The 19,985-nt window shown below is 41.8% G+C and overlaps 1 protein-coding gene across 15 annotated transcripts in view; it reads right to left on the reverse strand.

The window, feature by feature from the left end:
• The window catches only part of LOC106082286 (uncharacterized), a 453,600-nt gene that overhangs the window by 107,587 nt on the left and 326,028 nt on the right, over nucleotides 1-19,985 (reverse strand). For 14 of the 15 annotated variants that reach the window (XR_001220481.2, XR_001220484.2, XM_013244761.2 and 11 more), the window contains exons 2-3: nucleotides 14,972-15,480; nucleotides 3,818-6,302 (exon numbers count right to left, since the gene is read on the reverse strand). Coding sequence is in view for 13 of the 15 variants with exons in the window: in XM_013244761.2 (XP_013100215.2) it covers nucleotides 3,818-6,302; nucleotides 14,972-15,003 (2,517 nt within the window). In the remaining 2 variants the exon portion in view is untranslated. The remainder of the gene's footprint in view (nucleotides 1-3,817; nucleotides 6,303-14,971; nucleotides 15,481-19,985) is intronic. The other variant, XM_059363388.1, reaches the window with a different exon arrangement.

The raw sequence follows: 19,985 nt of genomic DNA on the forward strand, positions 1-19,985 counted from the left end.
TTGTGCATAAAATAGAGGAATCCTTCGATGCCAAAACATACACCCTGGCGGTATGCATTGACGTCGTCTTTTAACAATGTGCGGACCGACACATGGATCCAATCCTTAGAACAGAACCGGGTGGACCCGGTACTTAGAGACTGGATAAACCATAAGCGGGATTTGAACCCGTCTGATACGCAGACGATGTTATAATACTTCTAAGGGGTAAGGATTCGAACGAGCTATGCAGAAGGGCCGAAAGGGTCTGACTGGGCTGGACCCAGTGGTCTCAATGTTAACCCAGAGAAGACAGAAATATGCCTGTTCACGAGGAAGGCGAAGGTGGGCCACTTTAATGCACCACTTTTCCTTAATAAGACGATTTCGATATCTGACAAGGCCAAATACTTAGGTGTGATCTTGGACAGGAAACTTAATTGGAAGTGTCACATTCAGGAGCGTACTGAGAAGGCTCACAGATGTTGTGCACTATGTAGACGAGCCGTAGGCTCGAAATGGAGCCTAAATCCGAGGATAGTCCACTGGCTCTACAGGAGCGTGATTAGACCAATATTTACTTACGCCTATGTAGTTTGGCGGACTGCTATGGAGAAAAAGTGCAACATAAGGACCATACAACAGTTTCAGAGAACATGTTGTCTTGGCATAGGCGGAGCGATGAGGATCACGCCCACTAGGGCACTGGAAACTATTGTAGATATCATACCCATTGACATACAAATTAAGTGTGAGGTGGCCACTGCGGCTATGAGACTTAAGGCGATGGGAGATTTGTTTGAGGAGGGGAGCAGCTCATACCATCGCGTTATAATCGAGGCGACGATAGGTTACCTGGAAGGAAGGGAAGAGGTTTCCGATCGGATATCTGAGATGAACCTTAAAGTCGAGTGCGAGGCACTTCTGCAAGCGGTACAGTCTTGGATTGACGGAACCCTAGAATTGTCATCTGGAAGATCATGTTACAAGGATGGATCAAAGCTAGAGGACAGAGTGGGCCTGGGGGCCTTCATCGAGAACCCAGGGACTGAGATCTGTTTTAGACTGTGTGACCATAATACGGTCCTGCAGGAGGAGATCCGGGCGATCACGGAATGCGTGAGGAGGTGTGGTGTTAACGAGAGGACGTCGAGTATGAACACCTTTACGGACAGTAAAATTGCTATAAGGGCAATAACAACCAGGATGGTAAGATCACGAACAGACTTGCAATGTAGGAGGATGGCACGATCCGCATTATTTGGATGCCGGGCCACAGCGGAGAAACTGGGAATGAGAAAGCAGACGATTTGGCAGTGAAGGCGAGAGAACTGCCGTCAATAAACTTGGTTAACCTGAAGCCTTTCGGGTCGATGCAGTCAGATTTAAAGACGTGGACGACAAATGCATATAACACTGTGGAACAGCGAAACGGTTGGTAGGACAGCGAAATTCCTATGGAGTGATCCGGATCGTGAGAGAATGAGATTATTACTGAAAGAAAGTAAGAAGGAGGTCAGTATAGCTTTCAGTGTCAAAATGGGACACAAAGGACTACGAGCTCACTTATATAAAATCGGTGCGGTAAGTGATAGCATGTGTAGGGCATGCGGGGATGAGACGTTGAAGCATTTCCTATGACATTGCCCGGCTTGGTGGCATGGAAAACAATTAAGGATTTTGTAAGTAGCAGGGAATTGCTTAGAAAAACTTAAATATTCTTTTTCAAGGTTACTACTTTAGTATTAAGAGCGCACAACAAGCCGATTACTGGCCTAAACGAGTATTTGAAAAATAGGCCTTTTTGGATTAGATAGTCGACTTCATAGGCTGTCGTTTGAGACCAGTTTCAACCTATCAACTTTTTCCATTTTTGCACAGTGGTTCACACAAAATTGATTTTCACCAAAAATTCGATGCAAATACAAATTTTGCCCATGAACATTCTACTAGGGAACTTCTCACCTATCAATGAGTGCAGTCCGATTCAAGTTAATGATAAGGAGCCTCCTTTTAATAGCCGAGGCCGAACGGCTTGCCGCAGTGCGACATCTCTCTGAAGAGAAGTTTTACATGGAATAGTACCTCAAAAATTTTGCTAGCATTAGGAGGGAAAAACCACCGATGAAAATTTTTTCCGATGGTCTCGCCAGGATTCGAACCCAGGAGTTCAGCGTCACAGGCGGGCATGCTAACCTCTGCGCTATGGTGGCCTCCAATAGCTCTTCTATATCTGATCCGGTTAAATCAACGGCCATTGCCAATGATTCCGGCAATTTTCTTCAATGCACCCTTTCGTACCATTTTGAAGATAGGATGTAATATTTGAACCCATATGAAATCACTCCTATTATCTTCTCCATTGACTGAAAGAAAAAGTTCTCAGTATCTTATTCCTACTATGACTTAATGGTGGACATTGGCAGAAGAAAGAATAACTATCCTCCGCGGAGTCAATTCCCTGACACTACCGGCAGCTTTCATTTCTAATACCTATGCGAGTCGTATGTGTACTAAGCTATTCCTATAAACGTTCCTCGATGAAACTTCGTCATCTATAGTAGTGCAACTGTGCTACAATTCGTACGTTCGCCACACAATTGCTTTGTATGCTCACATCCTGCAGTATCGTTTAATCTGTTAAACCACGTTTCCCTTTAATGTAATTGGAGCTTGTAGTAGATATGGGATAGAAGCGGGTGAATTTCTGTTGTCGAGATCGTGGGAAGATTTGCACCATCTTTCGCAACCAAATCAGCTTTCTCGTACCAGGTATATCTTTGTGACCAGGGACCCAACATAGGGCCACTTTGTGTTGACTATGCAGTCGTTCCCAAAAGAACCGACAATGATGCAGCGTTTTAGAAAATATGGCAAAGAGTAGAATAGCGTATGTGTTGCTCAAGAACAGACATCACGCCTTTTTTAGAGGAAGTTCTATGGAGACCAGCACATACGAATTGGTGTACAGAATAGAGAATTGACATTGACTGTATACATTAACAATCCTTAGACCTGTAGCAACTGGAACAGGCTCTCAAGGACTGCAAAAGCCCTTTGCTAAGTAAAAAAACGGATACAATTTGGGAGTTACGGCAAAGATTTAAGAGGTGGGATACCATAGGGCACGCTGAGGACACATTGAAAGACTTAACAAGTTGCTATGCAGATGCTGTCATAATATTCTGAGGGAATCCATATGTTTTATATAGGCAGAGAGAGAGATAGTCTTGGACTTTCATTTCAATGCGCCAAACCGAGGGGTCCCAATGCCCACACTTAGAAAACAGAGATTTGTCTCTTCACTATGAAGACAAATGCCCTTCGCTGCTAAGATAGAACGATCTCAATATCGGATGCAGTTAAATAAAGGGTGAATTTATTTGAGTTAAGTTTTTCGAGGTGGCAGCACTGGTTGATAGTTGTGGCCGAACATGATTTGTGAAAATGAAAAGTGTTTAGTTTACTCTGTCATTTCATCATAGTTCAAATTTATTATTCGTGCTCTATAACAACAGCTGTTCAGCGATAAGGCAAATGGATCGTTAACAAGGAAATTGTCACATCTGGGGTGAAGAACAGCGACCTGCCAAGCAAGAGTTAACGAGTAAAAAGTTAAAGACTTAACCATAAAAAAATTACACCTTTTCCATTCATATTTGTCCGTTTAAGGGCATTTTGGGTATTTTTGTCAATATTTTGAAAATTCCATACTTTACAATTATTTGTTAAATTTTGTGATCGTTTTTACCATGACATGTCTAAAAGTTTATGCTAAATCTCTTCTTCATTTCATTTCCCTTCGGTATAATGAATTTAGGCATTTTTTGGAACTTACCTCCAAATGATTTGGTGTGTAACGTGATGGTACTGTTGGCATATATTTGTTATCCTCGTAACTGGGGGGTGAAAGAGGACGCCGATAGGATGCAGCCTCTTGCAATAGTGCTGCTTGTGCAGCCGTTTCGGCAGCAGTTAAATTGTAAATGTCTTCGTAATCGGAGAAGAGACGATTTTTGGAACGCCCATAGGCATCTGGCGTGCGACGCTCTGCCACACCATACCCTGCCATATTGGGAGGATAGCGCTGTTGTATCAAACGTTGCATATACAACTCACGCTCTCCATAGATATCGTCAACAGCCATGCGTTGCTGTTGCAGCTGCATTATCTGCTGTTCCATTTGAGCATCCATGTACTGTGAAGGACTGCCCAGAGGCGATGAAGGATATTCCTCGGGACTCAAGGTCAATTGTTGTTGATACTGTGACTCGAGATTATCCAAATTGTAATTCGATTGTTGCTGTGGTATGCGTATGGCTGAGGACACATTGCCCGTTCGTGTGTCGTAAATGGCATGATGTTGGGAGCGTTGTTGTTGTTGTTGCTGCTGCTGCTGTTGGTATTGTTGCTGCTGCATTTGCTGCAGAGAGGGTGACATGATGCCACTGCGGCGACTAGTCTGCTGTTGCTGTTGACTTGATCTTGTCCTTTCGTTGTCCACCGAATGTTCGGGTGATGGCGAGGAGTAGCCTCCATCGGTAATACGTCTAGGCTTAGGAGGAGCATTGGCATAGAGAGGTTGAGCACCACCTCCACTATTACTGCTTGAAGCTGTCACCCCACCACCATTGTCGGAGGCCGGGGTCACCTGGCCATGGCCTGACATTTTGCTTTGTAGGGTGTTAATGCCAGAATCGGAATTCTCGCCACTGTGATTAACCGATGATGAGCCACTGGGATGCTCCGAGGAGTCACCAGCACTGCCATGAGTGGCCTGCATCATGGTGGCCGCACTCAAAGCTCTTACCCATTGAACCATGGATTCGGCATTTTCGGCAGCCAGCCAATAGGTGCGCATATTCTGATGTTCGCACTTGAAGGCAAATTTGCGATAGATTTTATCCTCGGGCAAGCAGGCGGAGACCTTGTATGACGGCAAGAGGATGGAGCCCAAAACCTTTTCTTCATCCGGACTCTTGTAGTAGTAGAGGCAGTACTCGGCCAGGACAAACCAACGTTTGCGCCAAACCTTAAGGCCATCTGAGCCTTGTTTGTACAGCCAACCTGATATGGTGACTGGGGAGTTGGGGGGCCTCTTGGTGATGGGCGACTTTAGAGCTTGAGCATTGGAAGTGGAACTACCTGCCGACTTCTTGCGGTCCAAGGGAGCGTGTGTGGGACTCTTGGCCGAGGCAGAAGAGGAATCCTCGGAGCTGGGGGTCTTTGTGATGGTGGTGGCCTTAGCTACCGTAGAAATTTGGGTTTGCACAGCCTGATTCACAACATGTCCGGGATGATTCTGCTGTATGTAAATGGGGCTTTGATCGTTGCTGTTGGGCGTTTGCAGATCCGATTTCGAACGATGCTGCAGGGCATGGGCATGATGCTGCTGCTGCTGTTGTTGTTGTTGTTGCTGCTGTTGCTGTTGCATTTGTTGCTGCAGCTGTTGCATTTGCATTTGTTGCTGTTGCTGTTGATGTTGCTGCTGTTGCTGATGGTGACCGTAGATCTGTTCCTGTTGTTGCTGGTGGTAGTGCTGCGATGACTTCTGGGAATTTTGTTGATTGACCTTCAAGGGTCCTGAGGCCGGTTGAAATTGATTGGTCAAATTCAGTGATGATGGCGGTGCTCGCTGTTGGTGTTGCTGTGGTGGGCCCTGGCCCTGTTGCGACGACATATGATAATGGCTTTGGGGGGCGGCCGCATTCATGGCTTGACGCATGGCAAAATTTCTTTGCTGCTGCTGTTGTATGGCCTCATTTTGTGAGGCTATCTGGGCCTGTAACTTTGCCTGCTGTATCTGCTGATATTGCTGCTGTAGCGCCAAGGCAGAGGCATTCGATGAGCCTAACCTGCCAGCCGCCTGCAGATATGTGCGCTCAGGTGGCGACTGATACAACTGGTCGGTGCCTCCGCCACTACTTGTCGGATAGCCCGATGATATGGATGCCTGATGATAGGGTGAACTCTGTATGGAACTGCCTCCACTTCCGGAGTTTTGTAGTTGGTGCTTAAGCAGCAATTTACTCGCTTGCGGTTGTATGTCAATGGGTGAGAGCGGTCCACCGCCACTCGATGAAGTTGTTGTGGGACTCTGTTGATAATGAGCGGCACTACTCATATGACTGGCCATATGATAGTTGCCATGTTGCTGGTGCTGCTGTTGCTGGAAGACTGGTGAGTGAGTGGCTGTGCGATAATCGGCGATGTTCGTTTGATAGGCCAATGGTATTTTCTTTTGAACCGTTTGCGCTTGCTGCAACTGTTGCAATTTCTTGGCGTCCATGGTGGCCGCTGAGAACAGCGGTGGCGCTTCTAACCTATAGGGGTAGAGAGAAAAGAATGAGCGATTAAAGAAGGGGGTCATTACCAATGGCATGTGGAATAATAATGGAGGTCATTCATTCATTCATTTCGTAATACGTCATTTATCTCTCAACAATGAAAATCTTTGCAAAAACAAGAGGAAATTTTCAATGAACGGGATACATCGAACAAAAAATAAACACAGACACGCACGCAATTAGTATTTAATCTTTTTCCGAGCGCATCATTTGTCAACCACAAAAGCACCCATTTAGGTGGGCAGCCAATTTGTCAATCCCTGCTTGCATGCCCTCTGTTGTTTCCCCCATTGCTTATAAAATTGTTTCGAAAACCACGGTCAGCTTGGAGACCCTAATGACTGCCCCCCATTGCTCGTACAGTGACTGACCTACGACAATATGGTGACTGTTACCTTTGCCGCCACCATTTCTATAGAAAAGGCGGTAAACCCATTTGTGCCCACTTAATTGCTTTTAATTGATTAAACTCTAACAAAAGCCTATCGCGAGTGCACAATTTGTTGCATACAATCGGCTCAGCTTATTGCCATCCAGAGCCAGTCGCAGAGCAGCAGGCAAGTCTGCAGCTATACAGTTGGCTAGGTGGCGATTTATAAATCGCTTGGTCAGCATAAAACATCCATAAGTTTGGGAAAACAATGTAAATCTATCATCATCGATGGTTTTGAATTGCAATGAATGGTAGATAGATAAGGTGCTTGCAAATGGAAATGGAAAATAAGTGAGGCATTGATGCGACCAGGAAAACTATTATAATATGATGTCCATATATATATATATACATACATATATGGGAGCTATATTAAAATTTGAAGCGATTTCGCCCGAAATCCTTAGGTATTGTGTAACTTGAAGAGGGGAGTGTTGTGCAAAACTTTGAGAAGATCGGATGATGAATGCGCTTGCAAGGACTCTAGAAATCAAAATTGGGTGATACATGTATATGGAAGCTATATTTTAAACTTAACCGGTTTCGGTGAAATTCTCCAGAAATGTCAAGAGTCATAAGAGAATGTCTCATGCAATTTCGTGTGAATCGGTTAAAAATGGACTACGTTATTGCAATGTTAGTCCAAATCGGACAAACATTTACATATATGGTAAAAAGTAATTGCGGATTTTTTAAAAAAAAAAGTAAATGCATTTTTAATAAAACTTAGAATGAACTTTAATCAAATATACTTTTTTTACACTTTTTTTCTAAAGCAAGCTAAAAGTAACAGCTGATAACTGACAGAAGAAAGAATGCAATTACAGAGTCACAAGCTGTGAAAAAATTTGTCAACGCCGACTATATGAAAAATCCGCAATTACTTTTTGGGCAACCCAATATATCCAATCCAAATCTAAACCAATTTCGACCAAAATAAAAAGGATCTGTCGGTAGTTGTAGACGAAAGCGTTGTGCAAAATCTTGAGAAGACCAATTGATAAATGCTCTTACAAAGCCTTTCAAAGTGAAAATCGGGCGATACTGAATACCCAACTTCTGTCAAACCAGTAAACATTTTAGATTCTAGGTACCGAACAAGGATGATCGAGAGATCGCTTTACATGCATGCTAAATCGGGTTATAGACTGATTTGGACCGTATTTGGCACAGTTGGTGGGAGTTGTAACAGACACCGCATGCAAAATTTAAGTCAAATCGGACAAAATTGCGGCTTGTATGGACTCAAGAAGTCAAATCGGGACATCGGTTTATATGGGAGCTGAATCAGGTAATAGACCGATTTGGAACGTACTAGGTACAGTTATTGGAAGTCATAACAGAACACTGCATGCAAAATTTCAGCCAAATCGGACAAAAATTGGGGTTTGTAAGGGCTCAAGAAGTCCAATCGGCCGATCGATTTATATGGGAGCTATATCAGGATGTAGACCGATTTGGACCATACCTGGCAGAGATGTTGAAAGTCATAACAGAACACCACATGCTCCATGTCAGCCAAATCGGACAAAAAATGCGACTTGTATAGACTGAAGAAGTCAATTTGGGAGAACGATTTATGTGGGAGCTATATTAGGTTATAGACCGATTTGGACCGTATTTGGCACAGTTGGTGGAAATCATAACAGAACACTACATGCTAAATTTCAGCCAAACCGGACAAAAATTGCGGCTTACAGGGGCTCAAGAAGTCAAATCGGGAGATCGGTTTATATGGGAGCTATATCAGGTAATAGACCGATTTAGACCCTATTAGTTACAGTTATTGGAAGTCATAACGAACACTATATGCAAAATTTCATCCAAATCGGACAAAAATTGCGGCTCGTAAGGGCTCAAGAAGTAAAATCGGGAGATCGGATTATATGGGAGCTATATCAGGTAATAGACCGATTTAGACCGTACTAGGTACAGTTATTGGAAGTCATAACAGAACACTATATGCAAAATTTCATCCAAATCGAACAAAAAATGCGGCTTGTAAGGGCTCAAAAAGTCAAATCGGGAGATCGATTTATGAGGGAGCTGAATCAGGTAATAGACCGATTTGGACCGTATTTGGCACAGTTGGTGGAAGTTGTAACAGAACACCTCATGCTCCATTTCAGCCAAATCGGATAAAAATTGCGACTTTTAAGGACTTAACAAATCAAATCGGAAGATCGTTTTATATGGGTGCTATATTAGGTTATAGACCGATTTGCACCGTACTAGGCAGAGATGTTGAAAGTCAAAACAGAACACCACATTTCAGCCAAATCGGACAAAAATTGGGGCTTATAGGGGCTCGAGAAGTTAAATAGGGAGATTGGTTTATATGGGAGCTATATGTTATTCTGGACCGATATGGTCCATTTGCAATCCCCAATGACCAACATTAATATTAATCTGATTTCGACAGGCGGTCGGACGGATGGACCGACGGACGGGCATGTCTAGATAGATTCAGAGCATCGAGGCGATCAAGAATATATACGCTTTATGGGGTCTTAGACGAATATTTCGAGATATTACAAAAAGAATGACTAGATTAGTATACCCCATCCTACGGTGGTGGGTATAAAAAACATGTCGGTGCTAAATTTAATGACCATCGGATGCAAATTACGACCTGTAGTTTGTACACAAATTAACATGGACAGACAGATGGGCATAACTTAATCGAATCAGAAAGTGGTTCTTAGTTCTTAGTTATATTACTCGGTACTACAGTAGTGGTGTAGGATATCAAAAGGAATTGGAGAATATATTTCAGATGAGTAAAATAAATGTGGCACCAAGTAGGTCCTTCAAAATTTTTAGATTTCCTTAAATTCTTCAATAATAATTCAATAATGGGGTTTGAAAATAAAAGAAATTGTTTAGGGGCATTGGAATGTTATGGCGTACCAGACTTAAGTAGTATATGGTATATTGGTTTTTCTGTATCTAAACGGCATCCAATATAAATTTTCATTCATTTTCTTTGTCCTATATTATTTATACCAAATATAGGGTGCTATCAAATCATGCGCATGTCTTGCAACAAGTTTCATTATATGGCAGTAACACAACCAAGTTGTGGACATCATGTTAAATTGGACAACATCGAGGTTGATGATGACGATGCAACATTAAAGGAAAGAACTCATGACATACATTAAAGAAGGACATTGTGATGAATTAAACAAAAACAAACAAACACACATACATTTGTCTCTGTGTGTAAAAAAGGTGATTGAAACCATGCCTGAAGACTGAACCTTGGTCTCATGCATAGTGATAAAAGGAATAAATTTTTCGAAATATTATGGCCTTACCGATATGTGATAGAGAAGCTCGAAAAATATTAAAGATTGCTGAATAATTTGTACGATGAAAGTTTATGGTGTCTTCTTTGGTTAAAGTTCTGTAAAATTTTTATATAAATATTGAAGAATTGGTCGTTGAATAAAAATACATTATTAAAAAATTTTTGCTGATCTGTTAACAGTAGAACAGCTAAACGGGGAGGTGGGAAATTCCATGTGAGGATGACGATATTAGGTCAGTAGAGCAAAACCCCAAAAGGCTTTGGAGTTCTTAGGACAAAAAATTTTTTTTGGGGCCTATATAACCAAACCCCGCCAGGATTCAAATCAAGACGTTCAGGGTTAAAGATGGATATGTTAACACCTGCATCACGTTAGCCACTATTTCGTATAGTAACACAACTACACAATATTGGTATTTTAATTTGGTCAATTACTGAGGGGAACGCCCTACCCAAAACCCCCATAAACAGCCAAAAACTTCGTGTGTCAAAGTACTTATGCGCAAAAGGTCCTACACGAACAATGTCTATGTGTCAAAGTTATTGCTTTTCCAAGGGGAAGCAAGAGCTTCTAGTCATTTATTAAAAGACTTAAAGACAACTCGTCGATTATCCCAAATCTTGTTAAAGATGACCATGAGTGAACATTTTAACCAGCAGGTTAGCCTTTTTTTAACGAGTCAGTGAATATTTGGTCAATGACCCTGCAAATAAGGTCAACCTGCTGGTTGAAATGTTCGCTTTGTCATTCATACCATAGACCAACTTTTCGGAAAACCGAAGACAGAAGATGGATGAGACAATATGCCAGGACTGGACATTTCCAAGTGGGGTTGAATGAGCAGAGTAGATTTTAATGCACGGAAAAAGCTGTCTTATTTGTTGTCACACAAACGATCGGCTGACTCAATCCAATCGTCAATATCTACCGACGGTATAGTCAGATTCTCTTGATGAACTGGCCTTGAAGATACAATCTGATGAAGCACCTAAGTGTTTGACTGACGAATCATCCAGGTGTTTGGCCATTCTTAAGCGATGCAAGAATTATTTCACTCCCTCTGTCTTTTTCAATATCTATGCTACCTACATCGAGCCGAAGATGGAATATAATCACATGTGTGGGCTGAAGATTCCAAATCATCCTTGGGAGTTCTGGTCTGCTGTCTCCATTGAGTAGCATTGTAATGTGGGTTTTGTGACGATGTTCTATCGATTCGTAAATGCTGTGTGCTCCACGGATGTTAGCCTAGGCTTTCTACGAACTCACAGCCGTTTTTTATTGATTGGTCAGCTGACTGGACTATAGAGAGAATTTTGGCCTAACTGTTCGTATGTGGAATCGGTTTCCTGCCAATGTTTTCCCAACTGACTATGAAATTCATAAATTTAAATGAAATGTCTAGAAACACTACTCCCTTTTTCCCCGCTTCCGATTCCTAACTTTTCAATTGCCAACGCAATGCACTGCGTACATAGGGGGACATTCCTTGCGTGTTGGTTGATTTAAAACAAGTAAAAGCGTACTAAGTTCAGCCGGGCCGAATCTAGGGAACCCACCACCATGAATTCTGCCAAAAATTATACAAAATAAATTTAGTTAAAGGGCATAATTTTATTCTACATACCAAACTTCTGTCAAACCAGCAAAAATTAAAGCTTCTAGGAGCCGAACAAGGATGATCGAGAGACCGGTTTAAATGGGAGCAATATCAGGTTATAGACTGATTTGGACCGTATTTGTCACAGTTATATGAAGTCGTAACAGATCACCGTACGAAAATTTCGGCCAAATCGGACAAAAATTTCGGTTTCCAGGGCATCAAGTCAAATCGGGCGATCGGTTTATATGGGAGCTATATCAGGTTATAGACCGATTTGGACCGTACTTCGCACCATTGTTAGAAGTCATAACGGAACACCACATGCATAGTTTCAGTCAAATCGCTGCTTCCAGGGGCTCAAAAAGTCAAATTGGGAGATCAGTTTATATGGGAGCTATATCTAAATCTGAACCGATATGGCACATTCGCAATCCCCAATGACCTACATCAATATTAAGTATCTGTGCAAAATTTCAATCCACTAGCTTTTCGCGTTAGACCGCTATCGTGATTTCGACAGACGGACGCACGGACATGGCTAGATCGACTTAGAACGTCGAGACGATCAAGAATATATACACTTTATAGGGTTTTGGACGAATATTTCGAGGTGTTACAAACGGAATGACTAGATTAGTATACCCCCATCCTATGGTGGTGGGTATAAAAATATGCCGTGTGAAAACGGGTAGAGATATCTCTTTGAAATAGAAAGTTTAAAGCTGAGGTGTTAGCAAGATCGTGTTCAAAATTTCAAGGCCCTTGCTGGTCCTGGTGCCTTTTGGCAGGCCCATAAAGTTGGTAACCTTGGTATTTCAAGAAAATTTGGTCAGCCAAACTATGAAAATTCTGAGAAAAAACAAATACAAAGATCTTAATAGCTCTTTTTGATTTTTACAGATAAAAGTGTCTTTAAAAACCCAAAAATAAGTTTTAGGTTAGGTTAGGTTGAAAAGAAAGTGCAGATATTAATCCGCCCCATACCACTATGGACATACATCTAAGCCAGTAATCGGCTTGGTGTGCTTTCTAAAAACTATAAAATAACCTCTAAAAAGAAAATTTTAAGTTAGGAATTCCGTGCTACTTACAAAATCGTTAATTGTCTTCAATACCACTTCCCTAAGTTGGTTCATGTCTGATATTGTATCTCCACCTAAGTACCGTATGTGTCCCGTTATGATACCAATAGCTACACTGACCTCCTTCTTGCTTCCTTTCAGTAATAGCCTCGTCTTCTCACGATCTGGATCCCCCCATAGGATTTTCGCCGTCTCACCAACCGTTTCGCTGTTCCACAATGTTGCACGCGCATTCGTCGCACACTCCCTTTACTCGGACTGCGTCGACCCGAAAGGGTTAACCAATTTTATTGACGGCAGTCCTCCCTTAACTCGGACTGCGTCGACCCGAAAGGCTTCGGGTTAACCAAGTTCATTGACGGCAGTCCTCTGGCCTTCACCGCCAAATCGTCTCCCTTTAATTTCCCCTTACTCCGTTATAGCCCGGCACCCAAACGATGCGGATTTTCCCATCCTGAGAGAAGGCGTTAATCTCCTTCTTACACTGCAAGACCGTTCGTGGCCTTACCGTCCTGGTTGTTATTGCCCTTATGGCAATTTTACTGTCGGTAAAGATGTTCACACTCGACGTCTTCGCGTTAGCACCACACCACTACACGCATACCATGATTTCCCGGATCTCCGTCTGCAGGACCGTATTATGGTCAGGAAGTCTAAAACAGATGTCAGTCCCTGGGTTTTCAATGTAAACCCCCAGGCCCACTCTGTCCTCTAGCTCTGATCCATCCATGTAACATGATCCTCCAGGTGGCAATACTACAGTTCCGTCAATCCAAGACTGTACCAGTGGCAGCAGTGCGTCGCACACTGCGCACTGCACTAAGTTTTACCCGATTTTTTTTACAAAAATCTCCAAAATACCCCTTTCGGGCAAAGATGGTTTCAAAATCGGCATTTTAAATACCAATTTGGACCACACTTACCACGGATGTTGGAAGTTATGACAAACCACTCCGTGGAAATTTTAAGCCAAATCGGACAATAATTAAAACTTAAAGAGGTTTAAGACGTCATATCGAGGGACCACTTCATATGGGAGCTTAATGGAAATCTAAACCGATATGACCCATTTACAGTCCCCAGCGACCTACATCAATAAGAAGTATCTATGGAGACCACCGTAGCGCAGGGGTTAGCATGTTCGCCTATGACGCTCAACGCCTGGGTTCGAATCCTGGCAGGACCATCAGAAAACATTTTCAGCGGTGGTTTTCTCCTCCTAATGCTGGCTACATTTGTGAGGTACTATGCTACGTAAAACTTCTTTTCAAAGAGGTGTCGCACTGCGGCAAGCCGTTCGGACTCGGCTATAAAAAGGAGGCCCCTTATCATTGAACTTAAACTTTAATCGGACTGCACTCATTAATATGTAAGAAGTTTGCCTCTGTTTCTTAGTGGAATGTTCATGGGCAAAATTTGCAATATGCATTTGCATGCAAACTTCAAGCGGATATCTTAATTCATAAAGTCATGGCTACATCGACTTAGAGTGTCAAGATGATCAAAAGCAGCATACATAATTTATGGGGTTGCAAATCAATATTTTGAGGTTTTGCCAACGAAATGAAGAGATAAGTATGTAGAATATAAATGAAAGATCTTCATTTATTCTAACAATATGACCTAGTCAGTAGATGAAACCGGAAGAGAAGTGGAGGTATACTAATATAGTTATACTAATATAGTATTTGGAGGTATACTAATATAGTTATTGGAAAAACCTCGAAATATCGATTTGCAACAAAAATTATATTTTATTATATCCATATTATACTTTATGGAGTTCCAAATCAATATTTCGATTTGGAACTCCAAGCCTCACAACCTATGTTGGTGGAAATATAAATCATTTTAATATGAACAAAACGGTGTAACCAGAAAAGGAAGACCAAGAATCCCATGAAAACACCAAATAGAAATAAATACTTGTAGGTTTTGGAAATTGAAGAAGTTTAGAAGAATATCGAAGAACTTGGAAATTTTTTCAGAGTTTGGCTAAAGAATCAAATGCTCTGTAGCAGTTAACCAAGAAGAAGCTTCAAAAAATTCAAAAAATATATTAATATTATATAGCCCCAAAATAGGGATATATAAACATTTTGTGGTAAAAAAAATTATAGTTTATTTTTAACTTTCATTAAACACATTGATAACATGGCAGAAATAAATTCAATTTTATATTGCAGGAAATTTTTAATAATTACACTACTTACCAATCCCATAGCTGATAAATACAACCAAACATCCTGATGGATTTCACTTGCCCCACACACTCGCACAAACCGACGACACAGGGATTTGAGGCCGTTATGTTGCTGCTGTTTTTATTGATATGCAGTGGTGTAGTAAAAATAATTGGTAATGCACTGTTTACCCACTATTTGAGGACAGAGTGGGATTTTTTGTTTTTTTTTTCTTTTGATGTGTTATGATGGACGCAATGCCATGATGTTCGTCGTGTGAGTGTGTACTCCACAAATTGATTTAATTATTTTCATCATAATAAATATATTGGCCTTTATGTTTCACCAACAATGGCGATGATAACTATGCCGGCGAGTTTTTAATGTGGCGTTGCTGAACATTTTTAACGGTATGGGTTTTTTTTTTTGATTTTTTCATTAGGTTTGACTAAATGTTAAGCTGCATAATTTGTGTTTATTTATTTTTCTCTTTAGCATAAATTGTTTTAATGTGCGCACATTATATGACATGATTTAAACTGTGAAAAATCAAAGAGTTTTTTTTTTTGTTTAAAAATTTGCTGGTTTTTCACAACAGTCACTTTTCAAACTCAATTTCACTTCATTTGTTAAAAAAACAAAAAGTCGGTGTGTTGTCCTCTATTTAGTAAATTGCAACACAAAATAAATATTTGAAAATGTGAAAAATGGCCTTTGTATGTGCATTTGCGATGACAGAGGAGCGCAAAAAAGCCACTATAATTGGAACATGGCATTTGGCTACAATCCAAAAGTTTCGGATTTCAGCCTCTCTCTCTCTGTCATAGCCTACATTATGTGAGGAATATGTAAAGCAACAAAGATACAAAAAAAAAAAAAGAAAAAATCCACAATAAAACATATTTAACAATTACGAGTACTCAAAATAAAATCAAGATGCCCTGAGGTTTATTTTTCTCGATTTGCTCCTTTTAGGCTTGTTTGCATTGATCTTGTTGGTGAAATTTGAATTTGAATTTCGAAATGAATGCCAACATTTTTGTTGGCATATGTTTGTGTGTAAATTAAATTAAAATGAGTAAAAAAAGCTATGAGTTCTGCCGGGACGAACTCTGGTTACCCTTTACCTAAGGTACATAAATATATTAATCATATTTTGACAAAATCCGGTGAATTTGCAACATTTGTGAAACCTGTAGTGGCCGATATCGAAATATGGTCTGATCTAAACCAAAGCCAGCACAGGCTTCGAAGGACCTAACATAGGTCGCTGCACGAAATCGGATAATGAATGAGCCTTATGGGGTTTCAGGACCATGCATCGAGAGATCGGTGTCAATGCGCAAAATCGCATAATAAATGACCCTTATGAGGGTTCAAGTCCCTACATCGAGAGCTTGGTCTATATGGAGCTATATGAAGGTATTGTCCAATATAATACATCTTCGAACTTAACCTGTCTATGGATCTGTGCAAAATTTCAATTCAATTCAATTTTAAGACTGTAGGTTGATTACCACAAACTGACTGACAGACGTATGGACCAACTTCGCTAGATTGTCTTAGTATTTTACGAAGATCAAGAATATAGACGTACCGGATTGACCCGATGGAGTTCTTCATCGGCAAGGGTTGCCGACTTAGTGTACAACACACTGCAACAACAAAAACAACAACTACCTCACATATTACGTGATCGCCCGTATTTCCTCCTGACGGACCATGTTATGGTCAGGCAGCCTAAAACAGATCTCAGTCCCTGGGTTCAATGTAAACCCCCAAGCCCACTCTTTCCTCTAGATTTCATCCATCTGTGTACCATATTCTTCCAGACGGCAATACTAGGGTTCCGTCAATCCCAGGCTGTGCCGCTGGCAGCAGTGCCTCGCACTCGACCTCAAGTGTCTTCTCAGGTATCCAATCGGAAACCTTTTCCATACCATCCAGATTTTCTATCGTCACCACCGTTATCTAGCGATCTTATGATTTTCTCCTTACTTCTATTTGCTTCTTTATCGCCTCAAGTTTCATAGCCGCAGCGGCTGTCTCATACTTGATCTCTGTATCTAGAATAGTCCCCTAAGTCCTAGTAGGCTTGGTTCCCATCGCCCCTCCTTTGCTAAGACAACCTGTTCTTTGTTATACTTATTCTTAACTTGTCCTTATGTTACACTTTTTCGCCATCGCACTCCAACAAACTACGGCGGCGTATGTCAGTATCGGCCTAGATCACTTTTACGTGTTTGACCTAGTAAAATTGCAAATTTTACCATGAACATTCCTTAAGGAACAGCGGGAACACATCTCTTTGAACCTGTTGTATTGTCCTTATGTTACCCCTTTTCTCCTTCGCAATTCAACAAACTACTGCGGCGTATGTTAGTATCTGCCTAGATCACTTTTAAGTATTTGACCTTGCAAAATTGCAAATTTGAACATGAGCATTCCTTAAGGAATGGCGGGAACACATCTCTCATATCATTGAGTGCTGTCCGATACAAGTTTAATCTCAATTATAAGAGACGCACTTTTTTATAGCCGAGTCCGAACGGCTTGTCGCAGAGCGATACCACTAGACGAAGCTGTCTACTCAGTTTTCATGTGGACCACCTCCATCAGAAGATGCTGTCTAAGCAATACCTTTTGGGCTGTTATCGCAGAGACCATCCAATCATCATCTTGTGGATAGAAGAAGCCTTAAGGTAGATCCACATGATCTAGAGCGTGAGGTACAGCGATACAAGAGAGAATCTCTAGATCAAGCTGCATATCAAGCAGGTCTAGACAACATTCATGCAGACACGGTAGCAGATGCGGTAAATAGCTACCGGGTGAATGTAGTCCCTGGAGAACGATCTCCCCCGGCAAACCAGAGTAGTTCTGGGTCAATTACGTTCCGGCAGATTCAGCGACCTCAACTTCTACAGAGCAAGGATTGATGCCGACGTGCAAGATGTATGTCCCGATTGTAACCAGGGACCACACGATACACCACACCTGTTTAACAGCCCCGCCGGACCCACTCGACTCAGACCCAGATCCCTGTGGACGCACCCCATCGTAGAGTTCCTGGATTTTAACACTCAACAGAATCAAGCAGACGAAAGATATAACACAACAAACTGCTATACCAACAACAACAAGCTGGTAGACAAGTTTATACGGCTGATTACCTAAGGTAATTACCTCACAAGTGTCCCCAGCACTAGGAGGGGAAACTACCGCTGGCCGGCACGGGATAACTATCAACACCACACAGACAGAAACTTTGAGCTCCGATCTGTGAGGGGGTCATAAGTAGTTTTCTCGAGAAAACTACTTACCGTGCACGGTAGCTCTCAGCTGAGCTGATAGTGGGATGCTTCATATATGGAGTAGTTGCAACTGCAGTCGCGGACAATCTGCGGTATCGAGTGGAGACTCACAGTGAGAGGCTGGTCGGCACCGGCTCTTGCTTAAATACTGAGTGCCTATGATGCTCGATATGACAAAGCTAGTTTTTTGGAGCCTTCAAATAACCAATGGCCATCACATTCGCGCAGCGAAGCTTACTCATATTTAGGAGTTCGACGAGGATCGCTATGTGGAGTAGCTGCAACAGTAGTCGCGGACAATCAGCGGTATCGAGTGCAGACTCACAGTGAGAAGCCGGTCGGCATCGGCTCTTGCTTAAATACTGAGTGCCTATGATGCTCCATATGATAAGGAAAGTTTGTTTGGAGCCTTCAAATAACCAATGGCCATCACATTCGCGCTTACTCATCTTTAGGAGTTTGACGTGGATCGCTACCTCCACATGCAATGTAGGTGCAACAACAACAGCTACCGCTGAAATTTTTTTCTGATCTTCTCGCCGGGATTTGGACCAAGGACATGGCGGACATGGTAACCTATGAGCACATATGGTTACAGGATATTAAAATAGTTTTGTTAAGGAAATGTGGTAGGTCAGTTTGCCTTATCTTCGTCTTCCTCGTAAACAGGCAGATTTCAGTCATATCTGGGTTAAAATTCAACTTTTAGATCTAGGCCAGTCCTATGCCAATGGCATGGGCCTTTCTGCAAAGTGATTCGGATCCCTACCCTTTGGAAGTATTATAACATTGTCTGCGCAGTAGAAGGGTTCAAATCCCTCTAAAGTCAGGATCCGAAATAGGTTATTAATAGTGGTCATTCATAGGATCGGCGATAAACTATGATGTGTCCTGTGCCTCTTTTTCTTTATCTTTATGTATTTGTACAAGAGCCGGTGCCGCCCGCCCTCTCACTGAGACTCTCCGCTCGATACCGCTGATTATCCACGGTTGCCGTTTCAGCTACTCCGTATGGAGCATTCCACTATCCGCAACCTGTGGACCCGCCCGGTAGCTCGCAGCTGAGCTTCTCGTAACAGCAATAAAAACCACACAGATTGGAGCTCAATGCACCAGCCTGTATGGTGCTCACAGCTATCACGGCTCGTGAAGTAAACCGTTCACATTAATATAAAACTCAAACGAAAGGTATTTTCAACGAACAGCATTTTCAACTGTGTCATCCAAATGTGAAAACCGCACCCACACTCAAAGAGTCATTGAGCGTCTGTATAAAGGAGCTTTGAATAAGAAATTTTTTGCAGGATAAGTTGGGAAAATGCCGTACATATTTAACAATTATATCCATTATCTAATGGAGGCCACCGTAGCGCTGAGGTTAGGATGTCCAGATGTCCGCGTGAACATCAGAAAAATTTTCAGCGTAGGTTATCCCCTTACTAATGCTGGTAACATTTGTGAGGTATCCTGCCATGTTAGAACTTTTCTATTAAGTGGTGTCATTATGCGGCATGCCGTTCGGATTCGGCATAAAAAGTAGGCCCCTTATCATTGAGCTTAAACTTTAATCGGACTGCACTCATTGATATGAAAGAAGTATCCCCTGTTCCTTAAAGGAATGTTGATGGGAAATTAAGTATTTAGTAATCTTTGGCTAAAATAAAAAAGGATTTTTTTTTTCAGTGTACATGTAAAATAAATGAACGATTTATGTGCGTGCCATATGAAAT

This window comes from Stomoxys calcitrans, chromosome 2, assembly GCF_963082655.1.
Source record: "Stomoxys calcitrans chromosome 2, idStoCalc2.1, whole genome shotgun sequence".
Classification (NCBI taxonomy): Eukaryota; Metazoa; Arthropoda; class Insecta; order Diptera; family Muscidae; genus Stomoxys; species Stomoxys calcitrans.